At 42.4% G+C, this 16,720-nt stretch overlaps 1 protein-coding gene across 21 annotated transcripts in view; it reads left to right on the top strand.

Annotated features, from left to right (window-relative positions):
- The window catches only part of Satb1 (SATB homeobox 1), a 93,402-nt gene that overhangs the window by 24,375 nt on the left and 52,307 nt on the right, over nucleotides 1-16,720 (top strand). For all 21 annotated transcript variants that reach the window (XM_063267079.1, XM_063267074.1, XM_063267075.1 and 18 more), the window contains 3 exons: nucleotides 2,594-2,770; nucleotides 3,526-3,652; nucleotides 4,427-4,550. In XM_063267079.1, coding sequence (XP_063123149.1) covers nucleotides 2,594-2,770; nucleotides 3,526-3,652; nucleotides 4,427-4,550 — 428 coding nt within the window. The remainder of the gene's footprint in view (nucleotides 1-2,593; nucleotides 2,771-3,525; nucleotides 3,653-4,426; nucleotides 4,551-16,720) is intronic.

Raw genomic sequence — 16,720 nt, 5'->3', positions numbered from 1 at the left:
TTGCCAAGAATGTATGCATCTTTAAGCCAGGGTAAGAGCATTAAAAATATAATTTATTATGGCTTTTCAAACAGAGTGCATTAATATTGTACTGTGTAGTGCTGAGGCTCTATAAAAAAGACTTTCTGACGCCTGCAAACACACAAGTTCCATAAATTCCTAAATAGGAGATTTCAGCTGTCTCTGGTATTATGTGATATTTGCACAGCAAACTTTAATGCCAGGACAGTTTTAGACAAGGATTCTACAGACTTCCCTGCTCCGTATGGCAGCCGTGCTGTTTACACAGGCTCATAAACCTCCAGCAAAAGCCTCTAAGACTGCCTTCAGGTTTAAATCATGTGGTATTTTTAGCTTTCAGCAGTGGCCAGTGCTCCCTTTCTGATGCAGGAAGCCTATGAAGTTGCAGTAGTTGGAAGTCTGGCCAAACACCAGCTCAGATAATCAGGCAGCCCAGCCCAGGCTCCTGTTTAACATTACTCCTCCTAACAGGAGGGCAAGCGTGACAGTTCTCGGGACGATCTAGCACCGGTTTTGTAATTAGATGATCCTGTTGCTACTGTATACGCAGCCACCTTTATTATCTAAGGGCAACTTTCAATGTGATCAATTAAACACAGACTCAATCCAGGCTGTTTCAGTGGTTTGAAAAGGTTTCAGTTATTTCCTAGAGCGGAGGTCTGAAAAGCTGCTCCCCGTTTGACACCTCTGTTTGGTTCCATGAGGGGGAAAAAACAATATACACATTTTTTTGGCTTGTTAACTCAACTCCACAGACATCAGGAGTGAGGAGGAGAAGGAGCTAGGAGCTAGAATGTGGTCATCTCACTTCTGCTCAAATGCCTTAGGAAATGCATTACATTCAGAATTACATATCTTAAAAATGCAGTTTAATTCTAGAAGGGTCTGTGCTTGATGCAAACAGTAAAAAAATTCAAAAGTCTTTTGGGAGATTTTTTTTCCATCTTATTTTTCATGTGCTTGGTTTCTGTTTGACAGGTGCTAGATAAAAATTGTGGCTAAGCTGAGAAAGCACTAAGAAAAAGGGGTTGGGTGTTTTTATTTGTTTAAGAGATTTTGCCAAAATACCTTCAAGCCAAGGAAGAAATCACCAGTTTGCATATTGCTATTTTTGCTGCGGTCTCCCCAAGTTCTCTTCTGATCCCTGACGGGTTCTCTCTCTGGTATAAAACAGCTGAATGAATGACAAGAATATTGGCAAGCTCTGCGGCTTGTTTTTCATGCCTAGCCTGCTGGTACTTCCGAACGAGTTTGTGAGCTTTTCTAAGTAAACCTAAAGGGGTTTAATTGTCAGAACTGGAATCTCTTGTGAACAGTTCACAAAGCTTCGGTGAAGACACACATGTGGAAAGATGTAGCCGTTTTATGGCCGGCTTTTGTTCAGCAGAAACAAGCAAACAGAGGATTTGTAAAGGGCCTCTCTGGCAATCGGAAATGCTGGTCGTCAGCAGCACTGGATGCGCAACCAACACCTTCAGAAGTTAGGGTTCTGCCAGTCCAGTCTAAGTCCAGAGTGTGGAGCCGAAGCAGGCAGGGATACTGTAGAACTAATTGGGGATCCTGGGTGCCCTGTTAAAGTAACCCTTGTCATCATTTATGCTAAAGATGATACTCTGCTGGCAGTGTGCCACAGTACTGTTCCGATGCATCTGTTTTTAACCCTTTCTGTAACTTGGCAGTCTGACAGTGTACTGCCTCGAGTGCCACTGCAGGTGGATCTGGCTTCTGGACCAAGCTTTTTTCCCAACAGCAGTGTGGCCTGTGCCACTGGGCTGGTGCCCTGGGTGAAAGTAAGCACCCAGGGGAAGCAGCACACCCTATGCAGAGGCTGTTCTTCCCGTGTAGCTCAGGAAGGCCAGTTTTCCTTTCACACTCGGCTATTTTTATCATATTTACTGTAGCAGAAATTATTAATGTTAAAGACTTATGGCTGCTGTCATGGCTTTTTCCCAGGTAGATGAAACGGGTAGTCATAGGTAGAAGTGTTCTTTTTGTTCCTTCTGTGCATTCAAACAGAGCCTGTGAGCATCGGTTTGGTTAAGTTTTGTGTTCCTTTTGTGGGACCAGTTAGAGGAAATACTGAAAACCAGGCAGAAAAACCATTTCTAGTCAGATAATTTGAGCACAGGCAGGTGAAGCCTATTATTAACAGAAGTGTGTATGCAGGAAGAAGGTGGGCTCTGCGAAGACAAGTGCAGAGGGTTCTGTTTGCGTTCTGTGTAGCAGTTAGAGCAAATCAGACCAGACACTTACCTGTCTCTCGTCAGCATTATTGTTTGATCAGGAAAGTAATTCTGCATTCACTGGTTTTGGAAGATGCACCGTTAGAATGAGTGGCGAGCCTGTGTTACCTTAGAGCAGGTACACGTGGAGGAAATTCAAGTCTTCCCTGTGCAACTTTGAAACAGTAAATGACTGCATGTTTGTCTGTGTGCCTGTGTCCCTCCCCAGACTGCCTGGGAAGCAACTCTCACTGTTGTCAAGGTTTATTTTCATAGCTTAGGTGTTCCTCCCTCCAGACTATTTCTGAAGATTGTTGGTTTTCTCTCTTTTCCCTCTGTCTTTTTGATAGGAACCATGTTACCCGTTTTCTGTGTGGTGGAACATTATGAAAACGCCATCGAGTATGATTGCAAGGAGGAGCATGCGGAATTTGTGTTGGTGAGGAAGGATATGCTTTTCAACCAGCTCATAGAGATGGCGTTGCTGTCTCTGGGCTATTCACACAGCTCTGCTGCCCAAGCCAAAGGTAAAGGATGCGCCCGTGGGGCTGGGAAGGTGCTGGTCCTCCTGTTCGCCTCTCAGACAAAGCAGGGAACATTTTATTCCAAGAGCTACAGCCTGTGTTTTATGTTGGTTCCTTACAGGCTGTGGCTTTAGAAATTGGCTTAATTCAGTTTGGTTTAGTTAACACACATTTTGCTCGTGCGGAATGTCGAGGTGAATTTTTTTTTTAAATTACTTCAGCTGAATCATTAGTATGCTTATTGACCTTAATAATCTGCCCCACTGAGGACCCACAAGGAAGTGAGGAGCGTGTTTGAGCAGATGGACTGTTGAGAGTCAATTTGCATTTATGACTGAATATCTAGTTCTGTTTCTTTTATTCTGTTTCTGATGGTTTTATGGGCTGTAAAGTATTTTTCAATGCTGATTCCCACTGCAATAGGGAATCTTATCTAAATCATAAAGCCATTTAGAACCGGTTCGGCTATGTCTTATTAGAACTTCCTGTAAGTTAGGACAATGCGGCTTGATGCACAGGTTTTATTGATTGGTATCTATATCCAAAATAATAAACAGCCGAATAGTCATTTGCATAATTTCACAATTTGGGAAGCTAAGCCGTGAGTATCTTCACTGACCTGCCTTTTTGAGGGGAAGGGAATCGTTCAGACAGAAGCAACACTATTGCTTGTGGTGGGGGCAGTGCGGAAGGGCACAGCAGTGTTTCGATGGGCCTGAGAGCCAGCACTAAGCATGTCCCCTCTCTATCTGGACCAGGGCTCATCCAGGTTGGGAAGTGGAATCCAGTTCCACTGTCGTATGTGACAGATGCCCCTGATGCCACAGTGGCAGACATGCTTCAGGATGTGTACCATGTGGTCACTCTGAAAATCCAGCTGCACAGGTGAGTCCAGGCAGCAGTCCTCAGGGGACACATTCTCCCTACTGTGTGGACGGAACGCGCCTCTGGCTGGCTTGTGCTTTTTATTTACTCAGCGTTTGAGACATGCTAATCCAAATTAATTTGGTAACTTCACCCCTTCTGTTATTTTCTCCATCTTCAATCTATGACTTTAAAAAATTCTACTTCCTCCCCCGAAATTTATGGCTTTTTTTTTTTTTTTTTTTGCATGCTATCAAAAGATAGGACTTTTTACTTTTAGTCAATTAAATGATGCATTACAAGAAGGCATTTTACATAAAGTTTACTTAAGAAAAAAATATTTTTGCATATCATGAACAGTGCCATCTGTGTACATTTCGTGAAAGAATGCCTTATTCGCTTTTGCCATGATCTCATTTATTTATATATGTATTTTTGCCATTTTAATTCGTATGAAGGGAGTCATGGGAGGAAATCAGTTAATGCGTTAATGCTTTTCACGGTGGCTTGTGAGAAAGCAGTATACCTTAAATTGTCTTCCCAAGTGCATCAGAGCAGGAAGGTAGAAGTAACGTGAAAAAATAGCCACCACAGGCAGCTGATGTATAATTCATGCATCGATACAGCAGATGTGTTGTATAAAGTAATTAAGTAATCGGAACAATCAGGAGGCCGAGAGCAATCTCCAGATGCATCTGTTTGATGCGCAAAATGAAATCTGTCTGTCTTAAAGGAATGTTCTGCAGCGGGATGCAATCCTGTAATAATCCCCTTTCTAATCTGTGTCTCAAATAGTTGCCCCAAACTAGAAGACTTGCCTCCTGAACAATGGTCCCACACCACAGTAAGGAATGCTCTGAAGGACTTACTGAAAGACATGAACCAGAGTTCGTTGGCCAAGGAGTGCCCCCTCTCACAGGTACTCAGAGTAGCGTGTTACAAATAATAAGACATCGTGCGCAAGCTACCGCTTGGGGTCAGACGGGGGATCCCTGGTTTCAAGCAACTGGTATCTGAAGCAAGAGTTTGCTAAAAATGCTAAGCGATCGACCACGAGTGACCTTTGCAAATCTGCCTGGCTCGCTCTGAACAGTTTCTTATGCCCTTTCTCCCCTGGTGGGGTGGGGGCTGTACCCACGGAAAACGTTGTGGGAGAAGACACTGCACTCTGCCTGCTTGTTCTTAGATCTACTCCCAAGTACTCTGAGCCCTCTCTGAGGTGGACTCAGAGTGGTGGGGCCTTCTCGTTGGGTTTATGGGATGACGGTGTCGGTGTTAACTGTGCATAGCTTCCAAATGCTGGCTACAGAAAATCACGGTACCATTATAGGGTGCTCGCTCTACTATAAAGAATGAGAAAGTGTTTGCTGAAAATAATTGTAAGTTGTGTATGTATGTTAATTATAAATATAAGAAATCTCTTTCCTGGAACAAAAGGTCCATAATTGTTTCCCATTAGGAGTTTACAACCAATTTTGAAGAATTAGTTCACTTTTTAGAAATGGACTCCTTTTCTTTTCTTCTTGAAATGAGACAGGTTTATTATTGTTGAATTTCATTTTCTGGAATGGATATTCAGGAAAGGGCTGAAACTCTAGGTTGTTGCCAAATGTAAAACCACACATCCTTTCTGATGACACTCAGCTGATTATCACCGTAGAGCGTGGTATAGCATCACTCCTCAGCTGAGGACACTAAGAGATACGGTAAAAATTGGAGTGCTTGCTTAAAGTTGTCTTTTAACTCAAGTTTAGGATGTAGTTATGAATATTAGTCTGCCAGTCCCTTGGACTTGTACGGTCCCCGCATCCGCACTTCCGGGGTGTCTGGTGCTTCAGAGCGTATTTTCATGGCTCTGAAGAGCTTGCATTCATTCCAGTCTTTTTTTTGTGCAAGGCTCCTGAGCATTCCTGGGTACCCCAAGAGCAACCCTGTGGGCTTTATGCTGCCATGTCCATGCGTTCAGCCTTGCTCCATTGCAGACCTGCGTTCTGCTGCGATGTTAGTTAGCAGTTCTAGGACAGGAGCGATTCTGGATTAAGCTATCGCCACACACTGCACAGACTCTCTGTACTATTAAACGTCCATTTTCTTTTTTGAGACCAAACTTTTTTCTTTAAAAAAAAAACAAAACAAAGCAAAACAATTCATCTACCCCGTTGTTCTCACCATTGAAATCAAAAGGATGTGATCCATAGCCAGACAGTAAGAGTAATTCGAATGAGTCTATCACAGTTAAGTCAGGCTGATGGCACAGTGGAGCGCTGAGTGGTGAAGACAACTCCAGAAAGCATGATGCCTGGTTATTAGCATTGAAATCGGAAGGCTGACCTAGAATGAAGCATGATGCTCTTGCTCAGAATTCTAAATACCCCATGTAGCAATACCCTGTGTCTTCATGTGATCTGCTGTCCTACTGACTTTGGAAGTCAGCTCAGGCAGAGACTAGAGGTCTCTTCTATGTGCTGGGCAAGAGGGTCTGGGACAAGTATTTACTGCTCAGTCACATTCAACCAGTGAGGCACTGAACTCCACCTTCTTGTAGCTTATATATTAGTTATGGATTTGCTTAATGCTACCACGAGAAATGAGTTGAGCGGAGGCAGTTGTCACAGTAAGCCGAGTGACAAAAGGGAATCCGAGGCTTAGTCTTGGAGCTAGTTGTACACTGGTGGATTTCTAAAGAGCAGTCTTCAAAAGAAAACATGGCTTTGCATAGCCAGAGGAACCATCACCATAGCTAAGTGACTGACCTAGGCTGAAACTGCAGCCCCAGCTACAAAGGAGGTCCTCCTTTTTTCAAAGATCTTTCTGGAAATAATCATGCACGTGTTAGCAGAAGCGACACATACTTGAAGTTAGTAATCTGAAAAGCCTGAACTCCAAATGAAGTGATTTCCTGTTCTGCAGCATCGTGGTCTGTTTCCCTAGGATGAGTCCATGGCTCTGATATTCAGAATGTTTTCATTGGTAGCTACTTCCCGTTGGGTTTTGTGATAAAGTTAGGAAAATGAATGACAAAGGCTTCCTAAGACCTGTCTACCTGAAATATACACTAAGTTTGACACAACTCCCCTTTCTCTTGTATTTGATATTGGCGATAGAAATAGTATGTTGAAAATTCCTAGCAAATGCTGTTCATGTACAAAATGCAGCTTGATACCCAGAGGTGATTTAAATCCATGCCTTGGAAGCAATATTTGCTTCACCTCATGAAAACATGTAGCATAATATTTAATGTTTGTCTCACTGTATGGACCTTAAGGGTTTTGCTCCATGTGTTAAGGCATTCCAGTAAGAAGCAGGATCTCTAAGTGGTATGTTGAGTTGAAAATCTTTTGGTAGTACAGGGTAGCAGGGAGTAGGATTGGGTCTTACCAGGACCCAAGTCTTGCCTCCAGCACTTGGAGAATTGACTGATGCGTGCTAAGCAAATGTCCAGGTGAACCTGGAATCTTAGCATTAAATGGCAAGGATTGGATTGTCTTTTCCCTAGTTTCTCCTTTAGCAGTGTGGGAGCTGGCGTCCCTCTAGATTAAAGTCAAGGTGCTGGTTAATGACCGATCTGAGACTGATTTGCTCTGTGTTTTTGCCCAGCGGGATGTTAAAAATAGGTGTTGATTCTTTACAATGGGTGCTCAGGTTTCGATGCAACAGTATTTATGCGGGTGTTCCTAAGGGTTCTCCAGCTGCAGAGAGATTCCGTGAGTGGGTATGTGGCTTGATTTACAGCTTTTATTTCTGTTGGTTCTTTCCTCCCATAAATCTGCCCAGACAGAGTGACATGTGTTTATTAAGTTCTCTGTATCACGTGCCTGTTTATTTTTGCGAGATGTTCTAGGATGTTAAAAACGCTCAGCTCATTACAGATCTGAGATTGGATGCTTTGTCGCCGCCTTCGCGTTTCTCAGTGGCTGTGGTTAGATAGGTCGGTTCTTGCATTCTGAATGGCAGCTACACAGAAGAAAACAGTCTGATTCCGGAACAAAAAAGCCTGTTGTCGTGAAACTTTTGAGGGCGATGGATTTAGGATGTAAATTGGGAGTTATAAAAGTAAATATTTTGATTTACAATAAAGCATTAGATTTGATGCTCGTTTTCCCTAGAGTTTTAGATACAGAATTCAATCAAACATTAGATTAAAAAAAAAAAAAAGAAAGAAAAGAAAAGCATGCCTTGGCACCAGAACAGATTATTTTGTTAAAGGTACCATAAGTTAAAGGTCAATTGTTATTTCTGCCTAATTAATGTTTCTTCCTAGAAATGTCGAGGGCAGATATTCCTGAGAGGTTTTGTTTCAGTCTGCGTTGTGCAGGGTTTTTAACCCCCACTCCTCTAGCACACTAGCTGGTGTGCAAGGGCACGCACACATCACGGTTCCAGAGTTGTAAGGGAGTTGGGACCCTTTCCTATTTCGTCTTCTTTTTTAAGCCTGGAGAAAAGATAGCTCCAAGCCGAGTCCTATGTAAAGTGAATGAGAATTGTCAGTTTTATTTTCAATTCATAAAGACATAGAAATAAGCGTGAGTACTCCATTTACAAAAATCACACCTGGGAAGTGATGTTCTAGTTCTCCCTTTCCTGACAGCATCTAAGAAATCTTGGATTTTAAAATTATTAGTATCAGATGCTTGCAAAACACATAGTGAAATACATTCCTCTCCTGGCACAGCCTGTAAGTAGGCGGGTTCCTTGAGCCTTGAGAGTCATCTCCACAGGCATTTGATAAACTTAGAGTCCACTTGGTTTTCTGTGTTAAAACCCTTAGGGTGTGAATATAGAAATGTTGTTTTTTTTTTTTTTTTTTAACCTGTACTTTGTGTTTTGTAGTTAACATGGACTGAAGTGACATATTTCTTAAGTTTTAAAATATTAATAGTCATTCTTTCCTAAGAGTATCATCAGTATTCATATATCGCATTTCACATAAGACTATGAAATGTATCACATATTAATACATTTGTTCATTCCAAAATATCTATTAAACTTTTCAAACATACTGACAGGCTGCCGGTGCATCAGGCTGCCTTCCTAGTGGCTGAAGGCAGTGTGTGGTTAACTCCTGTGGTACTTGTGGTGTACCCCGGCACTTCTCCCGTGCTTAGTGGCAGGGAATTCTAGCCCCATGTTCAGAGGAGGAGCCTTGGGCACAGAATGTTTGGATGGGTGCTGTGGCCACAGTAAACTCTTAGAAATTTCCCACTCAGAGTCCAAATGCTAAACCCAGAGTCTCTTGTGGTCACACACACACACACACACACACACACACATACACACACACGGATAAAGGTGGTTCCAGGTGTCCACGACACACCTTTTTTTCCTTGGAGTTCTGATAAACTTCAAGGTGTCCATTTTGTTTATTCTAATTTGGGATGATTTTCTCCCACATGTGTTTTGTACCTGTTTTTTTTGTGTTGCTCCATACCCCTAATTTAGGGCACATTTAGGCATACTTTAGATTATAGAGGTGGAGGTTGGGGGTAGGATTATCTGCTGGTTAAGGCTGTATGTAGGAGGGCCCAGAGTCACTCAGCTTTGCTCACTTCCCCTCAGCTCCTAACATCTGAGGAGTAGGTATGTACGATTGAGCTCATGATGGCCTTTTGATTTGAAGACCAGAGTTAAAGTTTAGCATTTTTATTAGGTCTAGTGGGCAGTTAAATTTCTCAGGTCTGTTTCAAAGTGTAAGCCTTTTATCATTGGATGGGTGGACTGATGGATAAGGAGGTCACTGACAGTTACCCACAGAACAGTTTTGTGCTTGGATGTCTTTGCCCCTTCCTAGTACAGAGCTGTAAATCTCTAGCTGAATGCCAGAGACCTTTGAGGGGAGCTCCTTAGAGGATCTTCTCCCCTGTTTTTACAATTACAAAGCTTTCCCTCAATCCTACTAACCATGGACTCTGCTTCATCTGTCCATCCATCCGTCTGTCTGTCCATCTACTTGCGTTCTTTTGGAGATAGGGTTTCCCTCTGTAGTCCTGGCTATTCTGGAGTTCTCTGTGAGACCACGCTGGCCTTGAACTCACAGAGGGGGTTCTGATTATTAATATTTGCTATTAGTATTTGCTTTGTCACATGCTGAAATCTTTGGTAAACTAATTAGCTGTTATTTTACTGTTAATTGGTGACCGCCATTATCAGTGGTGGGCTGCATTACGTAACTGGCAAGCCAGCCCTATTTAGTAGTTACGTGAATTAGCACAAAGTTCATAATTTAACTTTTTGTCCCTTTGAGCCACATCATTTACTCTCTCTGTTTAGCAATAGTAGAAGGAGACACCCTCCAAATTCTAAGAGTGTGGTCATTTTTAGCTGATTTAGATGTGTAGAAATTGTACAGTGACTTGGCTAGCTTTTCCTAACCTTGATATCTATTAATCCTAAAAACTAACTCTTAACGAAGCAACTGTCTAGTCTGAATGAATTGATCTCAAACATTTTATAGGCTTTTTCTTAACAGTAGTTACATTTGGGAAGTTCAAGCCTTGCCAATTTCAAGTGTTTAATAATTTGCAAGTACATCATTTTCACGTGATAATCTCTTTTGACCCACGCCTTGTATTAGATCTGGATAGGTTACCTTTGACCTTAGGGCACTAACACAAGGAAAATTACCATATCATGAGAGCACAGTCCTCTTCCTTCTAATGTATGAACTAATAATGTTTCCAGGGCTTTGAACAGGGCCTAATCTGAGAGAATGGTAGCTGTAAAACAGTGCTTTATAAATGTTAAAAAGATTGACAGGCAAATCATGCTAATTGCCCTGATTGTTGTTGTTGTTGTTGCTGCTGCTGCTGCTGTTACACAGAACTAGTTTTAGGCTGCTTTTGAGCCTTTTCTTTCTCAATTAGTACTGAAATGCAAGTTGGGTTTTATCTGGATTCCTTGTTAAATTCACTTTAGTTAAATGGCAGAGTTGGACTCCTAACAAGTGCACAAACAACTCCCTCTCTCCAGTTCAGAAGCATCACATACACACACACACACACACACACACACACACACACACACACACACACACACACCCAGTTTCTCTCTCTTTCATGGGAAACGGCATGGTTCCAGCATGCTCTGGTGTAAAAGCATGAGCAAGCCTTGATGGAACAGGAGAGAGCAGCAGCCTGGCTTTGCCGTGCATTGCCAGTTGAGGCAAGGGCCACACTGGCTGTTGGGACTTTTAAATCTAGACTTAAACAGTATTTGTTCTGTATAGCATTTTAAGATAGTTCTATTAGGAATTGTATGGGCTTCGGTTTTAATTTTAACTGATAACGATCATAAAACTCCCTGGGATGTGTGCATGAAGGGCACTAGAGAAATACAAATATGCAGTGTTATTTTGGGGTGCCAGAATGACATCATGGTTGGGTCGCTAGGCTGCAGAATCCCTTCTTGTATGTACAGGAAGGGGCTCATTGCCTCTCTCTCTCTCTCTCTCTCTGAAAACTTTGTTCTCTTTAATCATCTTTTTCATTAGAAAATATTCTTTCATTTTGTAATAGTTTCTTATAGAAATGCTGATTTATTAGTTTACTCCTCGGGTTAAAGATGCAAACCAAATGATCCCTTAGACATTAAGAGCTCGAGGCCTTAATGGCCACTGCTGGTTGAGATCTCATCCTTATCTGTGAAATATGGCTTGGTACCACTAACTGTCCCACACTTGCCACATTACCTGCTGTCCTAAAACTATCAAAAATGTGAAACAGGTAAGGGCTTTGTGATACACAGGACCTGCCTGTGTATTGATGCTTGGGTTTCATTGGCTTTTTAATTGTGCTGGTTTTTTTTTTTTTTTTTTTTTTTAGAATAATGCTTTTGTCAGCTACTTTTTTTCCTGTCTTTTTACATACATGTTTCCGTGTCACTGCCTTTCCCCAGCACTTTAGCAAGCTAGCGCAAGCTTCCTGACTGTCAGAAATGTGAGTAACCGACTCTCTGTGCTCTGATTTCCTCCTCTGTAAAAGGAGGAGACACTGGTACTATTGCTGCAAGAATGAGTTAGTGCCCCCCCAACCCCCAAAAACCAAGGAGAATGATTAATTCTCAGTTCAAAAGTGGACAATAACTCTTCCTTTGTCTGAATGCCATGAGAGGCTTGAAATCACATTATGTGTACTGTACATGCTTGTAGGTGGGTGGTGGGGGCAGCTGCCTTTAATCTCAACACTCAGGAGGCAGAGCCAGGCTCATCTCTGTGAGTTAGGGGACAGCCTGGTCTACAAAGCTAGCTATAGGACAGTCAAGGTTACACGAAGAAACCCTGTCTCAAAACAAACCATATAAAACAAACCAAACAAACAAAAAATGAAAAAGAAAAGGAAAATTTGTTTCTAGATATATTTTGACTCAGGCTTTTTTTTTTTTCTATGTTAATGTAAACAACCAAATCTTTTTATTCGTGAAATGTAAAAGACCACACACACACACACACACACACACACACCCCTCATTCAATAGATACTTTTTTTTTTTTTTTTTTTGGTTCTTTTTTTCGGAGCTGGGGACCGAACCCAGGGCCTTGCGCTTCCTAGGTAAGCGCTCTACCACTGAGCTAAATCCCCAGCCCCTCAATAGATACTTTTAGCATCACCCTTTAAAATCATTATAAAATTATGACACTTTTATGAAAGTGAGGGGTGATTGAAACCTTGTGTTTAATATATAAATCTGTTCTCAATTTATGTCCATTTGCAAATTAAGCAGATTGGATATCTTAGACAATGCAATGTCAAAAGGGGATGTTAACTCATTAAATACTTTCACCCCTTTCCCTTCATGCATGCAACACTAGAAAAGACCTATAAAGTAAGAAAACTGTTTGTAGTTAACTGTGTTAATAGAATTAAGGGTTTCCCCTCACATTGTAAAATGCTGTGTGTGTGTGTGTGTGTGTGTGTGTGTGTGTGTGTGTGTGTGTGAGAGAGAGAGAGAGAGAGAGAGAGAGAGAGAGAGAGAGAGATCATGCGATCATGCCGAGAGATTTGTGTGGAGGTCAGAAGACAGTGTTCTAAAGTCGGTTCTCATTCCCTACCCCATGGGTTGTCCTCAGGTCATCAAAAAGTGCCCTTACCTGCAGAGCATCACACAAGCCCTAGGACTAGGTTCTACTTGTTCCAACAATTAGCACCCAGCAAGAATTCAGGACTTTTTGCTAAATGGAGGCATCGCCATATGATAGTTCCATGTTTATTTCGTGGATGATCTCGGCAGTGTTGTGGTAGAGGTCTGTAGACATTGACGTCTACAGTATCCGACTTTGCAAACTGCTTTCGGATTGTACTTAGTTATTATGCATGGGACCTTCGCCTGACCAAGGGCAAATGACTTCCAAGCTTTTGCTTAGGAAAGCTCACTGTGATCCCAGGTTATCTTGTGCTTTTGTGTATTTATAATGTTCTTGATAGATTGTAGAACTTGGCTGTTTTTAAGCAGAATAGTAGTCTTGGGAGTACAGTGGCCCAACAGTATGAAAAATGCTAAAAATGTGCTAATCCTATATCATAGTTAAGTGTGAAGTTTGTTACTTGTAGCATTATTATTACACACACACACACACACACACACACACACACACGTACCTTTTTTAAAGGAGTTTTAATTGTGTCATAGACTCACGCTTTTTTTTTCAAATGAATACTTCAGTTTGTCCATTTTCTCAAATTTAAGGAAAAGGTTGAGGGGGAGTGGTCTGTCAGGTTTCAGAAACAGCCCTGCAGTTCACAGACAGGTATTGACACTGCCAACCCGGAGGCCTCACCTCGTGTTGGCTCATGTCTCCTCCACTGCTGCTCAAAAGCCAGTCTGTGGCATGGGAGACTTTGTTTAGGGCCCGAGACATAGGCTGTGTAGCGATCCAGACTCCCCTGCATTTAGAGAGCTGCAAGTGTAGATAAGTTGTCAGCCACTCTCTAAAGAGCCTGGGAGACGAGTGGTCAGTCACCTGCGGTGAGCACCCATGCCTCCAACATGGATGCAACTCTCTTCACTTTGTGCCATGCACTCCAGCCCAGTGAGATAGTGTACCATTTCCTTGCAGAGGTGATGACCAGAGGCATTTTTCCTAAACCGAAGGATTTTTCTAACATCGCTAGGGAGGAAGCCGGATCAGTGCTATGCTCTTTGTGTTTGATGCAGAGGTCATACTGGTTTACATCTGTGTAGTAGACATGGGGATTCTTGAGTGAGAGCTAACAATGTTAGCCCAATCCCTGAAATCAAGGGCCAGCCTACTCTCTTAGTTTTCTGTGAAACACAGTCATATGAGAATGTGGTGTGTAGACCGCATAGTAGATGTCTGAGAGCTCGGCCAGACTGATAGTCATAACCCATTTGGTTGGGGAGTGGGGAGGGGAGGGTTCTGAAAGGCTTGCTGAGGTCCTGTGGCCCAACACTTGGTATATGTTGGGTATAGCCCCTCCCATATACAAATACACAGACACTACACACACACACACACACACACACACACACCACACACACACACCACATACACACATACTCACACACACACTCACACACACCACACACACACCACACACACACCACACACATACACACACACACTCACACACATACTCACACACACACTCACACACACCACACACACACCACACACACACCACACACATACACACACACACTCACACACATACACACACTCACACACACTCACACACTCACTCACACACTCACACACACACCACACACACACCACACACACCACACACACACACACACACTCACACACATACACATACTCACACACACTCACACACTCACTCACACACTCACACATACACTCACACACCACACACACAAACACACACCACACACACACACACACCACACACACACCACATACACACATACTCACACACACACACACACTCACACACACACCACACACACTCACACACACCACACATACCGCACACACCGCACACATACACACACATACACACACTCACACACACTCACACACTCACACACCACACACACACTCACACACACACCACACACACAAACACACACCACACACACACTCACACACACTCACACACTCACACACACCACACACACACCACACACACACACTCACACACACACACCACACACACACACTCACCACACACACAAACACACACCACACACACCACATACACACATACTCACACACACACACTCACACACTCACACACTCACACACACCACATACACACACTCACACACACTCACATACACACACACACTCACACACACCACACACACACCACACACACAAACACACACACCACATACACACTCAGTATGGTCTGAAATTTAACTGTTTATATGAAGAAACAATTCAAAGAGAGTTGAGATTCTTGTGGATAGCTTCAGAGGCTAGCACACATTGTTATGCTTGGAAAAGTGAATTATTCAAAGTACTGGAGCTCTTGTCTTTATTTTGCACGGTAAAGCTTTTTGAAAGTACTCTGTTTAAGAGCTAAGGAAATGAGTCTGATGTCTTTCCCTGCTACGTTTAGGTACTAGAAATGATGTCCTCTGTAAAGATGGCCCATTCACCCATCTACACACAGGCATCAGAGAAGACATAAGCAGAAATAGCTGGTGTGTAAATGTGCAGTCTCAGATTGAGCTAAATCAGATCTAATCAGATTTTCCCAAACTTAGGCATATCTAAAGAAAATGCTCCAGTGAAGTCTACTTAGATTACTGTGATGTTTAACCCAATAACATTTACATTTTTAATAATTTTATCACACGCAAGATGCTAAGAGACTTTAAGCTTCCTGCAAACACAGCTCTAGTTGGAGACGTGTACAGGGTGTGCTTGTGGAGTGCTGTGTATAAAGCCCAATTGATTCTTCCCGAGGGCCTTCGAAAAGACAGTCCTCTCCCAGACTCTTAACCCTGGTGGAAGACACAATGAGGATTCAGATCTCTCTGTGTTCTGTGTACTTGCTTTGCAATATCATAGCCTTTACTCCTGACGAGAGACCTTTTACAAATGCTTCACAGGTTCAGCTCTGAGTATTTAAGTGGTTAGAGGGTTTTATTATAGAAGAGAGGAGGACAGAGTGGAGGATTTGGTCCAATGATATTATCTGGGGTTTGTGTAAAATTACTTTAACTGTGTGGAAGACACATGGCCACTGCACCAGCATTTTCTCTGAAAGCCATGGCTTATGTTATTAGATATTTAAGATATCTGCACTTTGCAAAATGATGGTGTTTCCACCTTCTGGAAATAGATTTGGGCACAGTGAGAGCAGAGATGGGTGTGCTTTTCCCCACTTCCTTTGGTATTCCGTCAGAACTCAATAATGTGTTTTCTTCTGCTGGCTCGTCCTGGCTACTTTGGATGCAAATGCCATTTTTTAGGCATCAGGATTGGTCAAGAATGACAAGAGCCCTCCCTAACTCTGACAACTAGGGTTTAAGTGAGATTTACAAATGGTCTCTCTTTTCCTAACAAATTGAGATTTCAAAGGTGTGTCCCTCAAGAGAATAACTTAGAATGTAGTAGAAGTTCCAGAGGAGAACATCAGCTAACAAGGACATCAGAGTGTGACACCTAGTGACCCTGTCACTTGCTTTCATAAATGGAAGCACAGTTCCCTTTTTCCTAGCCCCAAATACCAGATGGGGACTACCTGCTAATTTCCAACACTTTCAGGCCCTGCCACTGCCTCATAGGATATGCCTTAAAAAAAAAAAAAGATCCTACATGTGGTATTTTATAGCCTTTGAAATTTAAACAAGACCCCATTAACAAAGAATCCCTATCAGAATAGTGTTTGCATATGGTTGATTCAGCTGTGTTTGATGGCAAGTTCACGTTTGACTTTTGGCTTTTCCACAGACACATAAAGAACTGTTTAGGAAATGCAGCCATAGGTAGTCAAGCCTTGCCTAAGGAGGAAGGACACAGACTGGGAAATTGAGCTTCTCAAAAACAAACAAACAAACAAACAAACAAACAACAGTAAAGATCTGGTAGTTCAGCAGCTCAGAAAAAAAACGTTCTTTTTATTGGAAATTGCAGAAAGATGTTTATTCCCTCCTTGCCATTAA

The sequence above is a fragment of the Rattus norvegicus genome, chromosome 9 (assembly GCF_036323735.1).
Source record: "Rattus norvegicus strain BN/NHsdMcwi chromosome 9, GRCr8, whole genome shotgun sequence".
Classification (NCBI taxonomy): Eukaryota; Metazoa; Chordata; class Mammalia; order Rodentia; family Muridae; genus Rattus; species Rattus norvegicus.
This window is presented reverse-complemented; position numbering and strand designations above follow the sequence as displayed.